General features: G+C 46.5%; 1 protein-coding gene across 4 annotated transcripts in view; it reads right to left on the bottom strand.

Moving 5' to 3' along the window:
- PATZ1 (POZ/BTB and AT hook containing zinc finger 1) overlaps positions 1-17,331 on the bottom strand; it is a 42,404-nt gene extending 25,073 nt beyond the window's left edge. Inside the window, exons 1-2 of one of the 4 annotated variants that reach the window (XM_086942831.1) lie at positions 14,443-17,331; positions 5,465-5,528 (exon numbers count right to left, since the gene is read on the bottom strand). In XM_086942831.1, coding sequence (XP_086798957.1) covers positions 5,465-5,528; positions 14,443-15,674 — 1,296 coding nt within the window. In that variant the 5' untranslated portion in view covers positions 15,675-17,331. The remainder of the gene's footprint in view (positions 1-5,464; positions 5,529-14,442) is intronic. The other 3 variants (XM_086942832.1, XM_086942829.1, XM_086942830.1) reach the window with 3 other exon arrangements.
- Between the last annotated feature and the right edge of the window lie 9,366 nt (positions 17,332-26,697).

The following is a 26,697-nucleotide window of genomic DNA, read 5'->3' as shown; positions in this document are numbered from 1 at the left end:
GTGGATGCTACCCAGAGCGATCACCAGAGGTTTGAGCAATTTGCTAGCATTCCTCTGGTCCCCATTGGGTTTTTGATAGTAGCCTGGAGTACCAGCTCGATCTCATCTTCGAAGTGTCATGACAAGTTGAACCCTCAGCGATCACAAGCTCTGGATCAGCATCCAAGGATTACTGGTCATGCTCCTCCTCAGGTTTCCTTGGATGCCTTTTCAAATGAGGACAAAAAGAGGAAATGCCAGTCCATATGCACTAAATACAGAAAGTTCAGAAGCTACTAGAATACAGCATGAGAGTATTCAGATATGTTCTCATCCACAAAACAAGGGATAAAGAGAGGTTCACTAGGGTCTCCTGGTTGCAATTCATTCAGCCATCAGGATGAGAAATGATTAGCCTTTAATGTAGAAAATGCATAAGACCACATTCTGAATCTATGCTATTTGTACCTCTTATTCATAGTGAGTAGACTACACTGTCAGTTTGCTGCTCTTCCACTTCTACCAACCTCACTGCCAGCAGTCTTTTCGAAAGACTTTTCATCAGTAACAGCAACCTCTGAGAGAGTTCATGTCTCTTAGATACGATCTCCGATTGAATGGTTGATCGAAAGCTTCATGAGTAAGGGGTCTCTCAACAGCTTGAAATTGTTGGAAGTTTTACTTTACTTTTACTTTCTCACACTTAACCAGATCTACAGAACGTGGAATAAAACATGCATCATCTAATATGAAACCTTGTTCAAGTCCTGAAGTTAATCGGTCTACTGGGACTTGAAGTTTCATTGTTCCTCAAGAAATATCCAGGGTATGGGGGCAATTCCTGTGGGCACAGGAAGCCAATGATTTTAACATTTAATCAGACACTGTGATGCTAGTCCGTTGTCACTCCTGCTTTGCTAGGGTTTATTGTGCAGCTGCTCAGGGAGCAGCCTCATTGGGAGGCACCTTCTAAACCCATCTAAGGAAGTTATAGCATGGGGGAGATGCTCATCTATAGAATTGGACACTGGGTCCTCAAGAAAGTGCTTGATTTGAAAACACTGTTCAAGTGATTAAACATTTCAAGAGAGGGGGGAAGTATTTCCTCTCTGTATAAAGTCTAACGTCCCTTGGTGTAAGTGGTCCCAAAGAGGAGTTTCAATAAATACCCCTCAACCCAGTTCTATAAAGCAGGCATTCTTAGCAACAGATAGATGACATTGTATAAACAAACTCCTTGAGGATTCTCCCACAAGGGTGTTTCTGAATTTAGAAGATTTGCTTCAACAGGGATGCAATACAGGGCTTATTGAAAAGAGCTTGAAACCGAGTCTTTGTTTAGTTTTTTTTTTTGTTTATCATCGGTGTATCTGCTCGCTCAGTCTGAAGCTATTCGGAGCAACACCTCACAACTGGGACTCATGACTCTCAGATGCTAAAGATTGGAACAGCTCTCCGGAAGAAAAAAAAGACAACAAATATGGATATAGATCACATGGAAAATAATTCTGGCCCTTTTCAGTCGCTTGAGAGACACAAAAAATGAACTGCAGGTCTACTTGGGAGAAGAATATCACGGTGGTAGCTGATCGTGAACTGTACTCACACCACACCCTGACACCTCAGACACACAGTCTCCTCTAAAAAATTTGACTGTTGCTGGCGATGACACCCATGTTAACCATCACCTAGAAATAATCTGAAATTGCGAACTACTAAATCCTTGACAATCTTCAGCCTTACAGATTATATTTCATCTAGTCCTGCAAATTCTGAGCGGTGACCGTGTTTGATTGCCTCAACTAAGTGTTTTACAAAAGACTTCAGACTTGTTCGTCCTTCAGTTTTAATAGCAGTGATCTCTATGTATTTTTTAACTTTATCATACAAATCGCACAGCAATAAAACCAGTGGACCATAATAGAGTTGAAAGTTGGCATTTGTAAATCAAAGAAAGGTAAAACCTTTGAATGTTTTGCACCAAGTTAGATGTCCTTAATGATATTCAGTACACTTGTGAAACAGATCAATGTCAATATGTAAAATACCTGTTGGACCTTGATGCTGCCTTTAGTCGAGCAATTTTAAGGCAGATCGGAAAATGGGCCCTTCAAAAATATCCTCAGTTTCTACTTGCAGGAGACTTTTTCGTGGTCATTACTACAGCTGCAAGGTTGGCAAGTACTGCCAACAGACTAGCCATTCACATGCCTTGAGGTTTAAGATAGTACATGCACTATATTAAAACATGTCCTAGATAATGAAACCTCTAGGTGCTTGACAAGAGCAGGAAGGATCGTCAATCTTTCATGGTGTATAAAGACATTTCTAAAATACCCCCAGTGTACCATACAGACGGTCCTGCATGATCATTTACTGCACTGCACTTATTTGCTGCAAGGTAATGCCAGAGAGATAGGTTGGCCATTTTTAAATCCTCTTAGTCATGCAGCAAAAACTGTATCAGTAAAATAGAGATTCTATGCTAGATTCTGCAAAGCAGTTCAATGATACTGGAGCAGAGTCCTGATTTGACTGTTCAACACTAGATCATAATTTGGGTGAATGGATACATTCTGGGATTCTTACATCCTCACACTACTTTTATTACTTATACAACAACGCTTTGGACAGTGGACCTATCAATGAAAAGAAAGGCACCAATCCTGTGTTCACCAATCACATTAGTCTTAAGTCTTTTGCGTGCTATTTCCAAATGCTCTCTGTCCTAAGAGCATCACCCAAACCTGGGGTAAAATGTCAATTTTTTGTCCAATTTGGAAGAGCACCTCTTTGTAAGTCAAACCAATCCAAGTGGAAAACTAGATAATTCTCCTAGTGTCTTCACATACAGACGCTGAGTCTTGGTATAAATTTTCAATGATTATTTAATGTTCCTTTTTGGAAAAAACCAGCCAACGCGTTTCGTTCTGAAAACAGAACTTCTTCAGGGCGAAATAGTTGTTCCAAAGCACGGTATTGGCCAATCACTTAGAAGGGGAAGTCCTTTATATCCTTATAATTCTTTTATTCTTCTTATTCCGAATCCCTCAAACAGAGCTCCAACTCAAAAAAGCATTTGCTTAAATCAAATCTTAGTTATTTCATTGGGTCGCGAGTGTGTCTCGACCCAGTCTACTCCAATGTAATCGTTTATTTAGATACAAGGATCTTAAGGTACGAATCCGTCCTGTTTAGTGCAATATATATATTTTCTCGTATTTCACAGTTCCAAGCGGTAGGTGTGATCTTGGTAGTCACCTAAAGTGTTGATCACAATGAATCAACGACACGGCGTTTTGCGATTTAAAAAATCCGCCGTCCCTTCTAGCTCTGACTGTTCAACACTAGATCATAATTTGGGTGAATGGATACATTCTGGGATTCTAACATCCTCACACTACTTCTATTACTACAAGACACTGTGCGGTGACCCTACAATGGAGAATTTGCATACTAAAATTATCCCGATACTCTTTGTTTTCCCTTCAAAGGCATCATAAGCATTATCGTCTGCCCCGGTCTCACAATAACTGAAAATTTAGCATCATTCTACTGATACTTCTGAAATGATAGCACATACAGGACAAGAGTGTTGATTATCTACACCGGTTGTCATTGAACATGAATTCAGCCCAGCCAATGCGTTTCGTCCTAGACGGAATTCATCAGGGTTGTGAGTAAATGCTCAAAACCAAATGTATCTCTAGTTAGGCTTTGCATTGTAATTGAGTGGATCCTAGACGATAGTATCAAAGAGGAGTCATCAAATATTCTATGTTCAACTCCTGGGGGGAATTAATGTTTACATCTACAAAAAGAATATAAATAAATCAAGATTTTTTCATCAAGATTCCGTGACTCCTGTGTATTACTAATGTACACTCCAGTAATTATGGGTTGGATAATGTATATATTTGGTCTATATTAATTAGGATGTCTGGGCATCATCAATGAAGGAAGTGTGAAGTTTCTAAAAAAAGATTAATGATATTATCAAATGATAACATGTGAACATAATAGGCATTCCTGTCCTGTATGTGCTAAGTAGTTTTGTGTAGTGATTTGTTGGCGGTAGAATCTCAAACAGCGGAGTGTCTGGGTCTAACTAATTAACGAATATGCAGAACTTTTAGTGTGACTGTCCTATAGCCCTACTGCCTTTCTTGGTCTTAAAAACTTCTGAGATGATGATGATGATACACCTTTAGGTATTTCATCAGTAACTGGTTGTTTTTGCTAGCATATAGAATTGTCTGAATTCTCAGGCTGGGGATATTTCAAAGATGAAAACCTTGCAGAGGAACACAGTAACCAAAAGAAGCAGCTGTACCACAAAATAGGACTCCTCTTTCTATATTAATTACTACCAAGTAGAACTCCGTACCAACATGTCCTACCATCAGCATAAATGGTACAGAAAATGATGTGGTCATCTGCATATTCCAGTACTCCTAGCTGCTGTCCACAACATCATCACCAAAAGATATAGCGCTATAGTGGGTTCTGCTCTTATAACAAATACTGCAAACCTTGATGTTGTAACATATTTCCTCTAATAAGCACAATTCCCACACAAAGGAATAATGCCACACACCCAACTTTGTTCAGTTCTGCCCTAATGCTCCAACTCCAACATAAAAAGGATTTGACACCAACATCTCTACATTTCACACCTATAACTTAAAACTGGCTTAAATGTAGTACTCTTCAATACCAACAGCATCGATACCAAAGCTCAGTTGGTACCCACCCAATTCCCGTACACACATCAATGTCATTTCAGAAACTGCCCTATAACATGAAGTCGTTTTCATAAGTTATAACAAATATACTTTGAAGTGTAAATATCACTAACTGTGCCCCAATGCTTTTTTGCTTCAGAGCTTCAAAAGCCACACATCTATCCATACTTGCCTCCATACCCAGCTATTCAAAGTCAGACAAAGAGAGCCATTCAAGTCCTCTGGTCGTATGAACAAAGCATCAAGATTTCAGCATCCACTCCCTCACTTCAGTCATCACAAAACCAATGGCCAGTTCCTCTATATGCAGCATTATTCCAGACACTAATCTGTGATCCCCTGCCAGTGCATGATCCTAAAGGCCACCGCATGTTTCAACACCGGTGCCTCACAGGCCTATTAGTAACACCCACCTGCAATCAGATACTCATTGTTCTAATTCTGTGATAAATCACACCCCCTAATAACAAAGAGCTGATACATGCCTTAGAATCTGTTCTTTGAAGGCACTCATGTTCCTGCCTTGGTAGTCTTTGCACCATTTTTCCAATGTCACGGGCCCAGATGTAGCAGCCCACCAACTTCACTACTCACAGATCCTACAGACAAAGCATCATTGTGAAAGACCTATCTGTACTCACCGGCCTGCTCTGGTCCCAATAGGGCCTACACTCAGAGGGTACTGTTGCCACAGTCCTACTCTCACCCTTCCCATCTGCTCTTGTACCCGCGGTTCCTACCTCACATTTATGAGGTCTTTCTGAGGTATGCACCTGTTTGATGTGCCCGTTCAAGTGGTCCGGTCTAAAGAAAAACAAAACAAATGATAGGACAAGTTAGACATGGCAGAATTGACTCCAACTACCCACACCACTGCCCGACATGCATCCCAAAATCTCGACCAGAGTCAGGGCCGCGGTCCGTGGCCCGTCATACTCCATGGGAGTCTTACTCAGGCTCACAATGCACGCTGGGCCCTGTACTACTGGTTGCCAGCTTCTAAAGCCAGGGTCCTACAAAGGTAATTATAACTTCACATCCTGCTACTCATAATGGAATAGTACATAGTTAACGAAGGTTAGGTACTTATGCCAGGATGCACTAATATATGTAGCTAAAGCAAAACTAGTACTAGCTGCCAAAAACAAATACATAACCCACAATTCCCTGCAATATTTATTGACAATAGCAATGAGAAATACATTTTCTACTACACACTTGCATAAACAATATATTAGTCAATACTAGACAAAACTATATATGAATAAAACTCACAGGGTACGCCAGGGTATGTGTGAAGACAGTAATAAACAGAACTGCACACAGTATATTTGGTCTCTTTTTTAATATCAACAAAGACTACATTCCCCTGGATGAATTTTAAAACATTATTTCAAGAATACTGTATAGCACTATGAATTTCATAATGGCTTGGGTTATGGGACTCCTGCAACACTTACCAAAACTACTTTTCGCAGAAAGTGCTATGATTTTGAGAGCAGACAATGCTAAGAAAGAGTACGTACCCCACAGATGCCTCATGATAGTAAGTAAAATATAAAAGCAGGACGAAGTACATATGATATATAAACATCTCAAAATACAAAAATATTCATTGGAAGCATATATTCTAGTATGTGGCTGGGACAGAACTCGCTGGAGTACTATATTTTGCAAGACAGTCAGTCCTAAAATGCACAGCGATGATGGGATAGGTGTGTAGGAAATCGACAACCTCTCACGCCAAAAATCAACAGACTGGAAAATATAAATCAGAACAGTGAAGATTAAATAGTGAAATAGACCCAATAACTGCATTGCTTTTTGGGTACAGTGTGGAACTGCATGGACAATGCGATCAATGACCACAAAGCCCACATACAGCACAATCCCCCCATGAAAACAGGTTTGGGACTTCTGGTCTAAGAGGTCATCTGAAAATGACTTGCCCGGATGAGAAGCTTAAGTCAAAATGATACAGACATTGATAACGCTAGCCTAACGCATGTGGGATTTGTTTTAAAATGTCATTACAGCACGTGCCGCGTTTGATGCTTTCAGGCTTCTAAAGAAGAAGAGATTTGCGTTCTGGAAGATTTTGTCTGGCACTTGAATTAGGAAAGAAAAACTGCAAATCACAGAATTCAAAAGGTAACAAGCATTGGAATAGCCAATATGTCTTGCATTTGTGACCTTAAGTATTTAGTCTTATAAGCGGACTGGTCCAGGACAGGCCCCGAGGAGAGCATACCCATTTTACAAGTCCTTTGAAGACTGTGCCTTTAAATTTCCAGTTAGGTGTTTTAACCAAAATTAGTTTTAAAGAACACTGGGGACTGCAAAAGTGTGTTCAAGGACACATGGTCAACTACAAATCCAGGTGTGGGTTGGATCGGGATGGTGCCGGGGAAAAGAGGGTGGCACTTTTGCTAAGTTCAATTACTATTCTTTTAATGGTGTTTGTTCTTACTGAAATGATTTTAATTAATCCAACAGTTAATAAATAAATACATCGCAATACATTGCAATAGTTTTATAATCATCAAAGAGGCAGAGAGAAGAAGTTGTAATTAATTTGGCTTCCGGACGTGTGAAATATAATCAATGGAGAATGAATCACTTGTCCTGTGTGGTACCCGAGTCAAGGTTCTTGTTCGTCTAAAGAAAAAAAAAAAAACTCATTCACAAATTAATCATGGGTTCGGTGTATCTTGCTTCTCCACAAGGTTGGTTACAGGAAAAGCATCACCATTGGGGTTTAGTTATGCTTTCCTCCACCTGGAGGAGGACCAACTGGTATTGGCAGTAGTGAATAGGGAAAGTGAATTGTGGAGTGCAATGAAGCTAAAATTGCCTACATCTGATGACCCAGTGTTTATTTGTCGTAGATGGGACAAGGGTTAAAATTAAGTGATGGTGCGGTGCTAGAAGAGTTACTGTTCTATCACACCTGTGGTTAGGGGGGGGGAATCGACATGTTTCAGCCCTTCTACACCCATTCGGGTCTGTGGGTTTTCTTCAGGACCAAGGAACGCACATTAGGAAGACATTACATGCATGGGCAAGTAGTGCACTTACCCTTCTTCTTAAAGTGAACATATTTTGACACGTGTTGTAGATGTTACTCGGTCTACAACTTATCAAGAGGGGAATTCGCCTCCATCGGGGGACGAGCGACTGGACTCACTTTTCTGAGTCTCAGGAACAACTTATTCTGGCGTCGTCTGCCGTTCCCTGGTGGGTTTTTAGACAAACAAGAACCCTGACCCTGGTAACACAGGAAAAGTGATTCATTCTCCATTAATTATATACTTAAGTGTTTAGCCAGAGCTATTAGTTTTGCCAATGTTTGTAAGCTATGTTGTAGAGTATTGTGCAATAGTGACAACTTCTTTCTGCCTGTTGTAATGCTTGTTTGTTATTGAAGGGGAGTGGGGTTTGGTATGAGGGCGACATAAATAATGAGAGGATGGAGTTTGGGAAATAGTTCCTAAATTATAATGCGAGCAGCAGACAGACAGTAGGACAGAATGAATAGATGCTATATTCCAAGGCCAGATTGAGGTGCTGCTTAGGTGCTAAACCTAAATACCAGTCTTCTAATACTAAACCCTTTGCTGCAATCAACAAAGACTGTATAACCGTGCAAAAATACAAACGCTAAAGCAAACAGGAGTTATGGGCATTCATCCATGCACACTGGAGTTCTTTAAACATCGCCATCCACTTTAAAGTGTGAGGCTGAAGGAACGTAGGCTCGATAAAGATATAACAACTCCATGTAAAGCAGTCACCCCAGAGCGGGCTGTTTGTGTTTATAGGGACACTGCAGGTGCCTCACCAGGTCAATAGGTCTCCAAAGAGTACAAAGTGCAGGATGCAGAGGTTAGATGTTCAGGGGGAAGGTGGAGTACTTTAGACTCTGTTGCACATGCTGCATACGTTGTTGGCCCACCAAAGGATTCTCTTGTGCGAGAATGGTGCCAAGCCCTGAGAATCTACCATCCACTGCCCGTTCGATCTTTCCTGGTAGACGAAAATATGCCATGATGGTGTCTGCCAACAAAGCATCTTGATTGTCTGATGTACAGCCTGGAGTCTGGAGGTCCAGTTTGACTGATTGTGTCCTCAAATTTTCTCAAATGGTCTCCGATCCCCAAACCTAGGGGCCCAGACCTCCGGCTCTCCTATCTTTTCTGTGTGCACCTCTCCATAAGGTTGGTGGAGATCGCCACACACATAGGTCTACGCTTTAGTAGTAACTGTGGGAGGAACAAGGTGGATCAGTTGGAAAATGGGGAATGCTTACTACTAAATGGGAGTTTTTTAGGGAAACTTAAGGAGGGATTCTGGACGGGCATGCTACTACAAATACATACCCACAAAACAGTATGCCCCTTTCTATTCACAAACTACGCTTCTCGTGTTACAATCACCCCCCAACCCCTTAAAAGTGCAAAAACAGGTGTAAATGTCTAAGGAAGCAAATCAAGCACAGGGTTTGCAACACATTCCCATGGAAAATAGTGGAGGCAGGGAACTAAAATAGCACCCCCTAGGAACTAATGATGAACTCATTAAATTATTTCAACATTCAAAGTATATATAGATTTATTTTATCGTTAAAATGAAATATACTTAATAAAATAAGTATTTTATCATTTTAAAAGTGAATTATTAATACATGTTATTAATAATTAGGAACAAATATTTACTATTACTGTATTATACCTTAAGGGTGAACCTATTGTATCGTATCTAGAAATTACAGCCCAAATAGGCACATGAACTGGAAGGCCGCTTTTACCACACCAGCTTCCATTCCTTCCTGCTTCCTTTAAAACCTAGTGCAACTGGGCACTCATGACCAAAGACTACAACTCCCAGAATACAGCAGAATATAAAGAGCAAACTAGGGACTGGGAACCCCTTCATGATATCTAGCCACCTGGTAACTCTGCCAGCTTTATGAAGCCTGTGCACCTTCCTTTAAAAAAGGTACCAGGTGACTCCATGTCACCATGACCACAATACTACAGACATGCTGCTTTCTTTTACAGATTTTTTTCAGATGTGTTGGTTTAAATGCATCAATTTAAGTGAACCAGGATTACAAGAGCCAAAATGCAATGAATGGTTAAGCCAACCCCCAGACCACGAGCTCCCAGTCCTTGTTGAAAAAAAAAAGTCTAATCTTCAACTCTGGGCTACGGTGTAAACAAGGAGGGGGCTGCGGTCTGTATTCTGGGCCTTCTCTCATCCCTTCCTGTCAGTGACGCGGGTGAGGCCTAGCTGTGCACTTGAACCCCTGTCCTGTTCCTCCAATGGCAGGGGCCCCAGGGTCGCCGATCACTGCGACTGCGCAGTAGAAGCGCCAACTGCCACATTCCTGTCATGGAACCTTCCTTTTGACCAGTATCTGCTTCCCTCGAGGCTGCCAGACATGACTGGCAAAGGGACAGTTGTGTAAAACGGGGACAGCTTCTCCTGCGTGAATCAACTACTCCTTGATGTATTGGCGACGGAGTACTGGTAACTGATCGGTGGTTTACGAGTTCACAGTCCCAAACCATTGATAACGGCATCTGAATGAGTATTTCAGTCATACACATATGTAAGTCTGTCAGTAATACAGTGCATCCCAACACCAACCCTGTGTAATTGACACTCTGTTCAGTATAGTCGCTCTTGGTAACAACACTGCACCCCACCTCAGGCACTACACACTCCATTATTCACAGTCAGTCTCAGTAATACACTGCACACGTTTCAGCAGTGTGTATCTCAGGCAGACACTTCACAACCGTGTTCAGGACCGTCTCTCAACCTACTTTTTAATGCAAACTTTGTGAAAAGCTACCATAGAGCCAGAGGTGCCAATTACAACTCCTTGGAGGCTATAGTATGGGACGTTACACCCGACACATAGGCAGGTTCTGAATCTTATTATGTGAGCCTGGTAGAGAGTCATTATTTAATAATTCACACTGTCAAGATTTTGTGAACTTTGTCCAAATACAAATATGCAATAAAGCTTTTGTATTTTTATTGTACTTCTACAGCATGTTATTTCACAAGACTGAAATTAACTGCGTTAACAAAGCACATTCGGCAAAAGTTCTTGTGCATGCACTTTAGCTTTACAGATTCAAGACCACACTAAACTTGGGTTAACAGCTGGGGATGTGTGTGTGCGGGGGATTAATTATGGTTATCCTAGTATCCTCATATCCAATGCTATAATACAAAAGTCTGGTAGTAGTACAAAAGCAGGGTCCTTCAGTAACCAGACAGGTGATATGTAACAAAGGTCTTGATCTCCTGTTCTCGCCCTTCCAAGTGTTGTGTGTGGCCTAACTCACCTGCCAAGCAGGATTTGACAGTGTGTTCTCATAGAATGCCCACATCCCCAACTCCAAATATGTCGTGAAGTTCAGAGGATTCGCTCTGCCCACTCATGTCAGCCAATTGTTTGCTTCTAGGGGGCATTTCACACCTGCCTTAAGCTGAATACAGGCTGACAGACGGCAGGAGCTTAAACTAATTATCCATTTGACAGTTTAGACAGGTAAAGGGTAACTTTCTAAAAGTTACTTCTTCATAATATTTATTAAGAATCAGACCATCATTAAAGTGGATTCTAATAACTATTAAAAATAATAGCTTGAATATTTTTCTAGTTGGTCCCTTACCAGAGAGTTAGTTGCATTACTATTTTAATCTGCACTCTGGTGTTCTACATATGACAGCTAGGCTTGCCACAGTAAAAATAGATTTTTGGACCATGTAACTATATCGACATAGCAGCATAAATTGCCTACATTTCCTACTTTTAATATTGTGCACCCTGCTTTGTGAGCTGCAAGACCTAAACAGGAGTGTATAGTATTTAATGGGGAGGTTTTTACCTCTCAAAAAGGGTCGTTGAACAGGTCTCCCTGCAGGTTTACACTGCAACAATCTAGCTGCACAGGGTAGGCCTCAATCCATGTCTACTTTGTCACTGTAGTGGATGGCACAATAGATGCTACTTCTCACTAATGGCATTTAACTTCCAGGTCATGGGCTCACTTTCTACACCAAATACTAGGGACTTAAAGGCAAGTTAAATGTGCTGACTAAGAATAAGCCAATTCAACCATTTTTGGGTCCAGCATAAGATGAAAAATCAGTGGCGACGATGCAGTAAAGGCAGATTTCCTACAGTCCCTTTCCCCAGGTTTAATTGCAGAAGGCATGGGGCAGGCTTCAAGAGAGAAAGAAAGAAAGAGAGGAAGGAGTTGGAAGATAACGACACAAGGATCAGAGAGGGTAAAGAGAGAGAAGAAGGAGATAGAAGGGAGCATGGATGGGTGGAAAGAGAGCGAGCGTGAGGTGTGGAAGTGAACAGGGTGCTTTGAGCATTTTTGTCAGGGTTCCTTGTCACGTGTCGGAAAGCATTAATGTTTTAACCTTTAGTGACGGTTTACGCCTTTTTTATCTTACCTATTTGAGATGCTACCTTTTTTAACATGCACAGGTTGTTATTGTAAAATAGATTACATAGTACACCTGTATCAGCTCTGCATGACTCAGTACCCCCACATTAGCACTGTGCATTTTAGTCAAACACTACACACATCTTGCCCACAGCTGTGAATAATGTATTGCACCTCTTCAGCACTTTGTGGGTACGTAACACACATGACGTTCATCTCTGGAACCACATCCGTGACATTCTGCACCCCAGTCAAGGGATAATTATGAATAAAACATCCTAATGTCCCAACACCCTCTCCGCAACGACGTTGTGGTATATCACCAATACATTACCGCCCGGGACTTAGTAAACGGGCGTTAATAGCGTACGGTGTGATTAGGCGCGGTATTTGTGCGTGCGCAGCAAGTTAATAAAAATACAGCGGAACAAGAGGTCAATTACACTTGTACTCAGACTTGCTACGAGAACGGTACAACGTACATGCTTTGTTCTCCTGGGTTACTGCATCACAATTGTGACGTGGTGTAGTTGAGCGCATGGTCACAGCCAAAGTGAATGATAAAAATGGCACGTGGTCAAACACTACAACCCACGCTCGAAAGCACCTGTACCGCTATGCATGTTGTTGTTTCTTGTTTGGACCCTCCAGTTGAAGCCTGTTAGAGTGGCATGAGGATCCCACCTGTTTTTTTCAGAGCAGGTGTATTTTATGCAGCAATGAATTTTGCTTTTTGTGGGATGGGCGACATTAAAGATTAGGTGCTTTAAATCTGTCGGACTGGGAGCAAATTGTATTAACCTACAAATTAAAAGAAAAGGATGTGATAGTTCGAAATTGCTCAATTCTTGGAATTATGTTCATGCTGATTTAAGTGCACAAATCACAAACCAGCAAAGTGTATCCTAGTCATCTACATCGCCCACACAGCGCACAATCTGTTATGAATCACACGCTGCAGACAGGGGCCTCCATAAAACATCACACACTAACACCATTGTACGTCAGACACATCAGAGCAGGCCCAATGGATATTAAAATGGGTTTACTATCAGAATATCTAGATTTCAATACTACCCCAACAAAATATCGACTACCAAAATATCGTGACGAGAATTATAAACATAGTGGGGTACAGATGTTTTATTCTGAATTCTACATCTGTGTACCTTGAAGATAAACAACTCCAACTACCACAACATCATGAAGGTTAGTATATACAGATATGTATATATTTAACAAACTGGACTCCACATCTGTGCTTGGTATGTATATCTTCAAGGTACATAAATGTGGAGTTAAGAATAGTAACATCTATACTATCCTATCTATATGTATATCTTCAAAAGACAAATTCGAAGCTCAATGATAGTAGATATACATGCACTTACATACTCTAACCTTCCCAATATTCTGGTAGCCCATGTTTTGCTAGGTCGACATTTGTGTCATCAATATTTCGACATATGACTAAAAAGGTGTCCGGAGTACGACGGTTGTTTACAAATGAGAAAAAGTAATGATTTCTAATATTGGGGTTCAAGATGACATGCACCAAGCCCGGATTAGGATAGTAGTGTGAGTTGGATGGAATGAGTGAAGGCACATGGATCAGTGGAAGTGGCCATTGACCAATCACTGAGAAACATTATTATTGAATCGCAACATCTCATTAGACAGTGTGTTCGTAGATTAAGCTCCCACTGTGGCCTTTTCACAGAACAAGCAATTCCAGTAGCTGCTGGGACAAGGCGGGTTATTTCAAAGAAAGTCTCTTCCAGCATGTCCTGGGACAGGTGTGTTTTCAAGGTATTGTCAGTGTCAGATGGTGGAAGAATGCTTCTCTTGCAAAACCACACCCAGAATTTTCTGGGACAGTAGTCACAGTCCCCCAAAGGACAGCAGCCTTCACAACCCTGGAGAAAAATTACGATGATTCCATTTGCAGATTAAAATTAGTTTCTAGTGTTATTTATTTCATATTGATGCCTATTTTTTTTCACTAAACTAGTTGAATTTAGATGGTTTGTTAACTTAATTACACACAGTCCAATATACAAAAACACACATGCAAACAGTAGAAGATATTTACAAATGGTCAAATGAAAGGTCTACTACGGAGACTGTAGTCATGTCAATAATTCTCTCCAATATCAGCTACTTCCCATAATATGCTATTAAACTAATATCAACCATACATCCAAATTCCAATGCAGAAGACAATAGTACCCGAGTCTTACCTGGAGAAGCCTTTGCCGCAGCTCTGGCAGATGTAAGGCTTGCCCACAGAGCCATCATGGGATCGTACGTGGTAGGACATGCGGTCTTTCCTCTTGAACCTCAGCCCACACACTGGGCAGGAGTACGGTTTCTCGCCGGAGTGTGACAGCTTATGTCGGTTAAGGTGGTAGACATCCCGAAATATCTTGCCACACAGTTCACAAGCCACCTGCTTCCTGCTGCGGTTTCTTTTCTGCGATGAGTCAGGATTGTCTTGGCTGAGAAGTCCATTCTCGCTGACCCGTGATGGTGAGGCCAGGTCTCCATAGCCTAGCTGGAGGCTGGTCACACCATGCTGAGCCTCATGTTGGCGAAGGCGGCTGGCATCAGTGAAGACTTTACCACATAGGCCGCAGGGGAGAATGCCAGCATCCCTCAAACTCCCTGGACCTCCAAACAACACAGAATCAAGCATGCTGGCTTTCCTGGGACGACCCCTACCCCGCTTGCTATTACTGCTTAAACCTTGGAGACTTGAGCTGATGTTTTGAAATGGGGAAGAAAGTAGCTGGGGAGAAACTTGGCCTGCCACCATTGATAACCGGTCCACACCCTGCATGAGCGGCAGAGAGGATTGGCTACCAATGGCAACCCCAGGGCGGACGCTATCCTCATCTTGCATACTTCCAGCAATTCCATTTGAAGCCATTCCCTGGCTATGAGTCATGTCCAAAGGAAAGCCCAGGTCGCCCCCTGGGCGGAAGAGCATAATGTCTGCACGCGAAGGGGGCACTAGGATCTGGACATTAGACTGCTTGATTACCTCCTGGCAGATATCAATTACCGACCTCATCACAAGGAACTTGGCAGCAGTCATGAGCTCAGGAAAACTCTCTAATCGCACCACAATGCGCGAGGTGTAGGCGAAATCCAGGATATCCCCAAAAACCTTGGGACTGATGGTGTGCATCTCTAGTTCACGGCACCCTGAGCCACCTCCCTCTGAGCTACCACCGTCTCTTCCATTCCCTATGTTGGACTGGCCACTGAAGACAGACTCAAAATACTCACTGCAAGCAGCCAACACGGCCCTGTGTGCAGGGAAGCTATCGTCGCCAACTCGCAGAAGGACATCACAAAAGCGCCCCCCGTTCTTGCGCTGCTGGTTGAGGCCATGCAGCATATCAGTACTGTGTCGGCTAACCTGGTAAGTGTAGTGAGAAGGCCCACACGCCTCATTTATGCGCTCCATGGCCAGCAACAAGTGGGTTGGGAGCTACACAAAGTACTTGGGAGGATGTTTCCCGAAGCAACTTCAGAACATAAATTATACAGACCATAAACCCGGAAGAGTCAAGGGAGGTGGGGTGGCGTTTGAGATGTTGGTAAAGAGTAGTCAATGAGATTCAATCTTGCGATGCAATAGGCAGAAATTCTTTCGAGACTGGCGGGTGGCATAGGATGTACATTTATTTATTTTTTACGTGGAAACCTTGTTGTCAATTTTATGAAGAGTGCAGGTGCTTTCAAGTCTATAACTGCTACATCAAAGTACCATGCAGGGAACGAGTAGACGGGACGCACTCTTCGTGTAATCTCTAGTAATAAATTAAGAAAAAGGCAAGGTACTCTGAGCTTTTTTAGAGTTCTGAGAGATTTTCAAGTCCAGATCTGGGACTGCTGACTATAGGATAGGGCTTCTTTCTGTCCCTTAAAAACCTGAATGTGTTAACATTCAGCAAACACTGGAGGGTAACATGGAATGTACTCCAACACCTGTTGAATCGCGAGACCAGATATAATGGATGAATGTATTTAAACACCTGTTGAGTTGTCAGACCACTTATAATGGATGTTGAGCAAAATAACAGTTTGCAAAATCTTCAAAATCAAAATCGTGTGGCCATTTGGGAGACAAGTTTTACTTGTGGGAAAACTAAAGTTGATCCTGATTTTGTGAGGACTTTTAGGATGGGATGATTTACAAAGTGTTGGGCTAACCACGAGTTTCTGGTACTGCAGGTCCCTGGTGGGGTAGTTTCAAGCACAGCCAGGTAGGGTTTTCTAGGGACGTGGGTGAGAGGAGTGCGCGCGAGGTCGGTCAGTGCTGGGAGGGTCACCGTGCCGCGCGCGCGCGCGCTCCCGGCGGGGCTGCACCACAGCCCGCCCGGGGCACGCGTCCCGCCCGCACGCGCCCTCCCTGCCAGGCGCGCCTGCGCTCGGGCGCGCGCTCGCCGCAGAGAGCCGCCGCTGCCGTTGAAGGGGTATTGTGTGAGAAAGCGAGCCGGGCGCATTGGCCGTGCCCCTCCCGTCCTCCCCCCCCAGGCCCCCTCGCTCCTTGCCCGTCCGGGGTGTGTGCCAGGGACCGCCGGCTGTAGACTTCCCCTTTTCTCAACCACGCGGCCCGGCGCGCCTCGCGAATCCCCGGGATCGAGTAGATGCGCTGCCGGGCTCCCTGCGCTCCGCCGGTCCCGCGTTCACCGCCTCCCCCTCTCCGCTTCGTGTCTCTTCAGCTCGGGAGGAGGAAAAATGGCAGCAGCGGCACTTCCTCTTGCACTTTCACCCCTGGGGGGGGGGGAGAAGGAGGGGGGAGGACTGACTCCCCCCACCCCCAAGGGGGAGAGGCAACCCGGGAGGGGGGGAGTCAGGGAGGGGGCTTTGGGTACACTGGCGGGAGTCCTGATAAACTCCCTCCCCCCCCCGTGTATTTTTTATCAAATTATTTGGTCTGTTGTGTGCCCCCCACCCCCAGTGCTAATATCCCCCGGAGGAAGAAGGCCTGCCCCCACTACACATAGCAAACCCAGCCCCCTCCGGCCAAGGATGACTAGACCCTCCCACCCCCACCGTCAGAAGCCTCACCCCCCCACAATGCCCGCCCGCCCCCTAGCATCGCCCTCCCCACTCAGTAAGCCAGGAAGTGGGAAAGCGCCAGCCCCCCCTCCCCCGAACTGCCATAGCTCTGCCCCCGCCATGCACAGCGCTCAGGTCTGCTGCCAGCAGCCCCCACCATGCACACCACTCAACACCAACCCCCGCCATGAGCGGATCTGGCATTGCATCAACAGTGCACAACGCTCACTGATCGCCCCCAGCAGACTTAAATCTGCATTCTACAACCCCCCATGAGTTTACACACCAGAAGCAACAGCTATCCGTGCCAATCCCCAGTGAGATGCCCTCCACTGTCGGTGCCAGCTCACAAGCACTCCATCCATTGTGAGCAACAGCTATCGTTGGCATCCCATATGAAATGGCATTCGTCTGCCAGTCCACAAGCAGCTCATATCACCGTCATAGCTCGTGAGGTGCGATTCACTGCCACATCATTAGCAGCAGATGTCGCACCCTGTGCCAGCCTCAGCAATACTGCCACCATAAGCAAGAGCTATCACTGTCATCCCGTGGGATTCTATTCAAAGCCCATCACAAGCAACAGCTATCATCCCGTGGGATGCTATTCAAAGCCCATCTTAAGCAACAGCTAACACTACTAGTAGTAACACTTTTCCCTAAATGAACAACATCGATCACTGCCAGCTCTCCACTCTTTGAACTTGGAATTGTCGCCATGAGAAGCAACTGGTGCTAATCCTCCTGTTTGACATGTTTCAGCATTCCTCGGACCAAGAGTATCTGGTCTCAAAATCTGTCCATTTGGATGCCCTGTTTTCCTAGCATACACAAAACAAAATGCCAACTCCTTCCTACACGTTAAACAGCTCGGTAAGGGTCTCCCACATTTAATGTCAGTGACCTATAAGCAGTTTTTGCATCACTCTGTGTGCTTATTCAATGGTAACCCCGAAACCCTGTATTATTTTATTTCGAGGTCTGCAGTTCTAGTGTATAGAGGCAATGTGTAGTACCAAGCATGTCATTTACATCCAGTAATTCAGTCCATACTCCCTGGTAGCAAATTTTCTCAAAGGGTAAATTGTCAAATATTAATCTGCAGCCAAAGTGGAGCAATTCTCCCCACCCATACCTGAAGATCGCAATTGAATAGAAGTGCAATAGTTGCAATCGAATCATAGACTCTCTATTTAAAACAATGGTTTTTCTTTTAACTCCTAGGTGTTCAAAAAGCACTCTTCTGTGTTTGATGACTTCTTCATTCATGACTACGCCTATGAGCTGAAAGAATAGATTTCCTGGGATTTTTGTTCATTTAATCCAAAAACGCTCGAATTGACTTCACATCTGATGTGTGGTCCTTTAGGACACAGTAGCCCATCTTCACTTGTTTTGTACTTTCACCTGGTTGTCTTTTCGCACAGTCACTAGGGTCTCTGGACATAGTTTAGAATTCACCTTTATATTATCTGTCAGATTAAACTCTGTGCATAGTAGTTATTGTTTGTCTTGTTGATTAAATTTCAAGAACTGCCTCTTGTCAACGTGCTGTGTTTAAAAGTTTAGTTTCAAATCAAGTCAGTTAACATTTTCTTGTCAATAAAAAGATTCTCCTCTAAACTGTTCAAGAGAAACCTGGACTAATTTTGTCAGTCACTCGCTGAATGGCATTGCTGATTAACCATTGGATTTAGTTTTTTTGTTGCTAAATGAACTCTTAGGAAAATCTTAGGGCAAATTCTCCTTGGGGACTTTTGTTACATGTTGTTACTTTATTGATTTGTACTCAGTGCGTTATGGGCCACTCTATGACTGGATATACTCCGTTATAAAGCAAACACAAGGAGATGATGGACGGAGCGCTGATACTTTTCACACTCACCCCCAGTCACAGATCTGGGTTGAATCCATCATCATTCTTTAGCTCACTTCGCCACCTCAGTTCAGACTCCGCTATATGCAAATCAGTCTTGACCCTGTGCCTCATGGGAACAGTCCAGCCCGAACTGCCAAGCCAGGTCGTCCCTGAACAGGAAACCAGCACCATGGGACCGCCAAGCCAGGTCTTCCCTGAACAGGAAACAAGCATCCTAGGACTGGTTGCTGGGTAACACCCTTCATCTGCCAGGGTAGCTTGAATCGAGTGGCAAAGTGAGCAAGTGACCCATGTCTGGGCATACTCTGCCAACTTAGGGTGAACAAAGCAAACACAAGGAGATGATGAACAGAGCGCTGAAACTTTTGAGACACTCACCCCCAGTCACAGATCTGGGTTGAATCCATCATCATTCTTTAGCTCACTTTGCCACCTCCGTTCAGACCCAACGGTATGCAAATCAGTATTGACCCTGTGACTCATGGGACCAGTCCAGCCCGAACTGCAAAGCCAGGTCTTCCCTGAACTGGAAACAAGCATCTTGGGACCGGTAACTGGGTAACACCCTTCATCAGCCATTCTAGCTTGAGTCCAGTGGCAAAGTGAGCAAGGGACTCACGTCTGGGCATACCCTGCCAACTTAGGGCGAACAAAGCAAACAGAAGGAGATGGTGGACAGAGCATTGAAAATTTTCAGACACCCCATGAGGCACAGGGTCAAGACTGATTTGCATGTAGCTGGATCTGAATTGAGGTGGCGAAGTGAGCTAAAGAATGATGATGGAGTCAACCCAGATCTGTGACTGGGGGTGAGTGTGTGAAAAGTTTCAGCTCTCCGTCCATCATCTCCTTGTGTTTGATTTGTTCGCCCTAAGTTGGCAGGGTATTCCCAGACGTGGGTCTCTTGCTCACTTTGCCACTGGAATCAAGCTATTCTGGCTGATGAAGGGTGTTACCCATAAACCGGTCCCAGGATGCTTGTTTCCGGGAAGGGTCAAGACTGATTTGCATATAGCTGCGTCTGAACTGAGGTGGCGAAGTGAGCTCAAGAATGATGATGGATTCAACTCAGATCTGTGACTGGGGGTGAGTGTCTGAAAAGTTTCAGCGCTTCGTCCATGTTAGAAGGGAACTCTTAGGGTCGGCCGAGCAAGGGGGAGAGGCCTCCAGGCGAGGGCCCTCTCCTAGGATCGTACAGTCGAGAAACCACCCCCCTACAGATGGACGCCACACAAAGATAGGTTCTTAACACTTTTATCAGTACTTTTAGGCAGGTTATCGTAACGATACAGAGGAACAGGATTCAGGGATCCTCTCAAACTTAGTCTTTGTGGGAAGGGGGTAGCGGGACACTCTTGGTACCGGTCTGGTACAGGGATATAAACTTGTAAACTTGGGGATTTGTAGAGCGCAGTTGTTGCCCGTGGGCGTCCAAGCGCTAGGAAAATCGTGAACCTACAGAGAACAGGGAAGGGGAGAAAAAGATAGCGGATTAGCAAGAAGATGTGAAAAGATGGGTCTTCAGTTGTTTGGTGAACATAGTAAGGTTCTGGGTGGCTCTAAGATGAAGTGGTAGAGCATTCCAGGCCTTAGCTGCGTTGTACATATACGTCCTTCCGCCGGTTCTAGATCTCTTTATTCTTGGGACTACTGCCAAGAAGGTCTGGCTGGAACGGAGACTCCGATTTGGGATGTAATGAGTGATCAGGTTACGGGTAATGATAGGTCCCATGTCCCAGAAGGCTTGATGGGCTATACATAGCGCCTTGAACAGAACCCTCTGCCGGACCGGTAACCAGTGGAGGCTTGTTAACCCGGTCCTAACTGAGTGTCTGTGTGGGATTTTTAGTAGAAGGCGAGCTGCGCTGTTCTGAACAGTTTGCAGCCTTCGAAGGGTATATTCAGGTGCACCCAGGTAAAGTGCGTTGTTAAAATCAAGCCGGGAGTGGATGAGTCCTTGAATGGCAGCCTGTTTGGCTTCCATGGGGAGGATGGGGAAGATTTTGTTTAGTACTCAGAATGGCAAAACACGTGGCTGAGAGTTTAGTAGCTTGGGTGTTGAAGGAAAGTGAGCTGTCCAGCCATACCCCAAGGCTTTTGATGGAATTTATTGGGGTTGGCGGCGGTCCTAGGCTTGGGGGCCATAGGGAAGGGGGAGGTGCCGGCTCTGAGGGTCCTAGGAGCATTAGCTCAGTTTTTTCTCCGTTCAATTTCAGGGATGATGACGTCATCCAGCTCCTCACTTCCTCCAGACATTCTCTGAGCCCGCCTGGCGCAGTTCGAGATGACTCCTGCGCCAGTGAGACCACCAGCTGCGTGTCGTCCGCATATGAGATGATTTTAACTCCAAAAGGGAGGACGACACTGGCCAGTGGCCTCATGTATAGGTTGAACAAAGCAGGGCTCAGAGAGGAGCCCTGAGGAACTCCACAATTTAGAGGTCTACTGGAGGAAACTGAGTCGCCGTCAAAAACCCTGAAAGACCTGTTCCCCAGAAAGGATTCAAACCATGCCCAGGCTTTATCCTTAATCCCCACACTAGGCAGGCGGCTTAGTAAGGTGTCATGACACACTGTGTCGAAGGCCGCGCTTAGATCAAGGAGGATCACTGCCACTGATCCTCCTTGATCCAGGATTTTTCTCGCTTCCTCTACGGCCATGAGGAGGGCGGTCTCTGTCCCGTGCTTGGGTCTGAAACCCGTCTGAGTGGGATCCAGTATATGGCGGTCCTCTAGATAGGACACCAGCTGTTGGTTCACATATTTCTCCAGAACCTTGCTCAGCCAAGGGAGCAGAGAAATAGGGCGGTAATTCGCCAGATCAGACGGGTCCAGATTGGGTTTCTTGATCAGTGACCTGACCATGGCCTGCTTCCACGCGGATGGGGCAGTGCCAGAGGAGATGGAAGAGTTTAATACCTCTCTGATGACGGGCAAGATGGTATGGGATGCTGCCATTAGGATGTCAGGAGGGACAGGGTCGGACGGGGAACCTGATTTAACACTGAGGGCCAGTGATTCTAAAGTGGAGAAGTCTAGTGGGGGGAAGTGAGTTAAGTTGTAAGGGGTGGGGGGATGCGGCAGGCTGGAGAGGTTATTAGGTTGAGTGGGCAGGTCGGTGTTTGGAGGAGAAAAAGCTGAATAGATTTTGTTTATTTTCTGATAGAAAAATTCGGCAATGTCATCACACTGGGTGACAGATTTCTCGACATGCACCGCTGGGGATGGATTCGTTAGCTTTTTAATGATCTGAAAGATCTCTTAAGGTTTAGATCTAGCATTCAGGATTTTTTCGGCGAAGTACGTCGACTGAGCTGCTTTTATTTGGGATTTGTACTCGTTGATAGTTTCACGGTACCGGATTTTGTTATCCGCTGATTTGTCTAAGCGCCAGCGTCTTTCCGCCCTTCTAAAGAGACGCTTTTTTTCTCCGAGGGACTGGGTGTACCATGGGGCGGTTTTTTGAGGTCGCTTCAGTGCAGTCTTGCTCATTGGGAGAGTAGAGTCAAGAGCTTGGGAGATCCAGTTGGTATATGCCTGGTTTGCTAGGGCGGGATCATCCTGAATTTCTGGTTGTGAGCTAGCCAGTTTTGTGCACCACTTATCAACCTCGAGGCGCATCCAGGCCCGCCTGAGTTTGGTGGTGGGAGCCGGAGTAGAGAATTTAAGTGTGGTACATTTAAAGGGGATTAAAAAATGGTCCGTCCATGGTAGGGTGGTGTCTGGGTCCACTGTGATCTCAGAACAATTTGAGAAAATTGGATCTAGTAAATGACTTTTTTCGTGAGTGGGGGAGGGGACGCGTTGAGTGAGTTGTAGAGCTGCTAGGTCATCTGATAGGATAGCAGCTGAAAGGTCTGAGGGGGAGTCGAAGTGTAGATTCAAGTCACCCAACACGGTATAGCTAGAGGAGGTGCTGACTCTACTGGCCACATTCGATGGCAAGGAAAGAAGAAACTACTTCAGGAGGCCGGGCGGACGGTAAATGAGAGTGCCTGAGAAGCAGATGTTAGGCGAGAGGTTGATGTTAAAGCCCATGCTCTCGCTGTCCGAGATGGTCTCCGGGGAGAGACGACAAAGGTATTGCTCCTTGTGAATGATAGCAAGGCCTCCTCCTCTCCCTTTTGGCCGGTCTTGCCGTGTTATTTGATAGCCGTTGGGGAGGGACTCTACTATCGCTGGGTTGGACTCACTGGTAAGCCAAGTTTCCGTAAGGAAGAGTAAGTCCGGGGTGTGCTCTTCTATCAATATGGCCATTTCTGCGCTATGCTTAGGCAGCGAGCGGCAGTTTAGCAGGAGCATTTTGAATTCCTGTGTGGCTGTTGTGCGCGGGTTAGGTTTGAGAGGCGCGGAACAGGTAGGGCAGATTGAAGGAAGGTCCGTGGCTTGGAGGGAGTGCCAAGGGCATGAGTTAACAGGGGGCCTTAGTTTATAAAGGGAGGCTGGCGAGTAACGTATATGTGCTGGCGGCTGGGAGGTAAGGGGAGTGGCCCAAGGCCCGGTCTCGGCGCGGACGAGCGCAGACGAGCTTGCCTTATGCGCGCCTTCGGCGCGCAATCGTCGCGCCCGCTGCGCTTCCTGTACATGCACATTCTTATGGTCTGGGATTCCTAAGGGGCGTGGCCTCGGAGTGGGCGTGTCCTGCTCCGAGCGGGGAAAATGGGCTTTCCACAAAGGTGTAACTGTAGCCTTCCCAGCGCTCGTTTTCCGCAGGGACAGGTGCCTGCACACAGTTATCGTGTGTAGGAATCAGGGGGAACGTGCAGCTAAAATTACAGTTTTTCAGGTTTTTAAAAACAGAGTGTGAACACAAATACAGTCTCCCGGCTGTGCCTCAGGAGGAATACGAATTACCGGCGCACTAGCGACTCAGCGCACTATATATGCGTTCTGCTATGGGGCGTGGCCTCGGAGTGGGCGTGTCCTGCTCCGGGCGGGGAAAATGGGCTTTCCACAAAGGTGTAACTGTAGCCTTCCCAGCGCTCGTTTTCCGCAGGGACAGGTGCCTGCACACAGTAATCGTGTGTAGGAATCAGGGGGAACATGCAGCTAAAATTACAGTTTTTCAGGTTTTTAAAAACAGAGTGTGAACACAAATACAGTCTCCCGGCTGTGCCTCAGGAGGAATACGAATTACCGGCGCACTAGCGACTCAGCGCGCTATATATGCGTTCTGCTAGGGGGCGTGGCCTCGGAGTGGGCGTGTCCTGCTCCGGGCGGGGAAAATGAGCTTTCCACAAAGGTGTAACTGTAGCCTTCCCAGCGCTCGTTCTCCGCAGGGACAGGTGCCTGCACACAGTAATCGTGTGTAGGAATCAGGGGGAACGTGCAGCTAAAATTACAGTTTTTCAGGTTTTTAAAAACAGAGTGTGAACACAAATACAGTCTCCCGGCTGTGCCTCAGGAGGAATACGATATCTTGCGCACAGCTCTCAATCCTTGAGCTTGAGGGTTCTTCGGTGGGGGCAGCGGCAGCGCCAGCAGGACCCCAAGGATGGTTTCACGAAGATGGGCCGCGGCAGCGCCAGCAGGACTGCAAGGATGGTTCACGAAGATGGGCCGCGGCAGCGCCAGCAGGACCCCAAGGATGGTTTACGAAGATGGGCCGCGGCAGCGCCAGCAGGACCCCAAGGATGGTTTACGAAGATGGGCCGCGGCAGCGCCAGCAGGCCTCCAAGGATGGTTCACGAAGATGAGTTTGTCTCGGTGTCTCTCGACTCCAGGATACAACTACCGACCTGCTCTGGAGCTGCCCCAGTTAAATGTCTGGGGCCCTTTGATGTCCGGACCCTCGCACTTGGAGGTCGGAGGGTCCGGGATGTGCGAGTCCAGACACCCAGCAGGGGGGTGGAGCCAGCGCCCAGGGAGGCTGGGGGTGATCGAAACCAGGTGGATGGGGGAACCATCGAAACTCCTTCCCCCATTGATTCGTCAAGTGGTCTCTTTACCCCCTGGTTGGATCGTGGTGCCTCGATGTCGGGGCTTTGCTGGGTCTGTGGCTGGGGTCGGACCGAGGCCACGAGGCCTGTTCGTGGAGGGTCAAAGATGGCGGCTGGGCCGGAGACGGTGGTCCGGGAAAGGGTCCGGGCCAGCCGAGGGGGTTGAGGAGAGGAGGTCGAGTTCCACTGGGGAAGAGCTGGGGGTTGCCCGGAGGGGCGGCACTCGTGGAGGGTGGATGGTGCTGCTCTTGGCCGGGGAACAGGGGTCGAGGTAGTCCGGGACCCGCCATGCGGGAGGAGCGGGGCCATGCCACGAAGCCAGGTCCAACACGCGTCCCCCCCAGCTGAAGGCAGGGAGAGTCACCCATCTCCTTGGGTATTCTCCTCGCCGAGGCGGAAGAAGCGGGACAGGCCGTCTGCGGAGGGTGTTTCTTTGACGTGAGTTCTGTGAGGGGGCCCACAATACTGCCGTAGTCTTTTACGAAGCGCCGGTAATATCCCGTGAGCCCCAGGAAGGCTCGGACCTCTGTTTGGGTGACCGGGGGATCCCAGGCCATGATGGCGGCGATCTTGGGTTGGAGGGGGGCCACCTGGCCACTTCCCACCTGGTGCCCCAGGTAGGTCACGGACCCTTGGCCGATCTGGCACTTGCTTGCTTTTATTGTTAGTCCTGCCCGTCGGAGGGCGGCCAAGACCTCCCGGAGGTGTTGGAGGTGTTCAGCCCAGTGGAGACTACACCGCGATATCGTCCAGGTAGGCGGCACTGAACTCCTCGAGCCCCGCCAACACCTTATTCACTAGTCTCTGGAACGTGGCGGGGGCGTTTTTCATCCCGAAGGGCATCACCCTGAAGTGGTAGTGGCCATCAGGGGTGGAGAAGGCGGATCGCTCCTGTGCGCCCGGGGTGAGTCCGATCTGCCAGTAGCACGCGGTTAGGTCGAAGGTGCTCAGGTAGCGGGCTGCCCCCATGCGGTCGATCAGTTCATCAGCCCGAGGGATGGGGTGAGCGTCTGTTCGGGTGACAGCGTTCAGGCCCCGGTAGTCCACACAAAACCTGAGTTCGGGGGCTACGCCAGGGGCGGCGGCCTTGGGGACCAGCACGACCGGGCTGGCCCATGGGCTGTCGGAGGGCTCGATCACCCCTAGAGCCAGCATCTTGGACACTTCCGACTGGATGCAGGCGCGTACCCGATCGGGAACTCGGTAGGCCCGGTGCCGTATAGGTGGGCTATCCCCGGTGTCGACATCGTGGAGGCACCATGGGGTGACCCCGGGGGTGAGAGAGAATAGATCGGCAAATTGTTGTAATAAGTCTTGGCAACTTTGGCGTTGTGCTGGGGTCAGGGTGGAAGAGAGGTTGACTCCTTCCACGGAGCCGTCTTTTTCGAGGGTCTTCAGGAGGTCGGGTAGTGGCTCGGAGTCCTCTTCAGCCCCACTGTCGGTAGCCATCAGGAGGCTAAGTTCTGTGCGGACAAAGTGAGGCTTAAGTCGGTTGGCATGGAGGACCCGGAGGGGGTTCCTGGGGGACTCCATGTCCACCAGGTATGTGACAGGGCCCTTGCGCTCCACTACTTTGAAGGGCCCAGTCCATTTGTCCTGGAGGGC

This window comes from Lissotriton vulgaris, chromosome 11 (assembly GCF_964263255.1).
Source record: "Lissotriton vulgaris chromosome 11, aLisVul1.2, whole genome shotgun sequence".
Classification (NCBI taxonomy): domain Eukaryota; kingdom Metazoa; phylum Chordata; class Amphibia; order Caudata; family Salamandridae; genus Lissotriton; species Lissotriton vulgaris.
The sequence above is the reverse complement of the archived record's forward strand: the minus strand, read 5'-3'. Positions and strand labels throughout refer to the sequence as shown.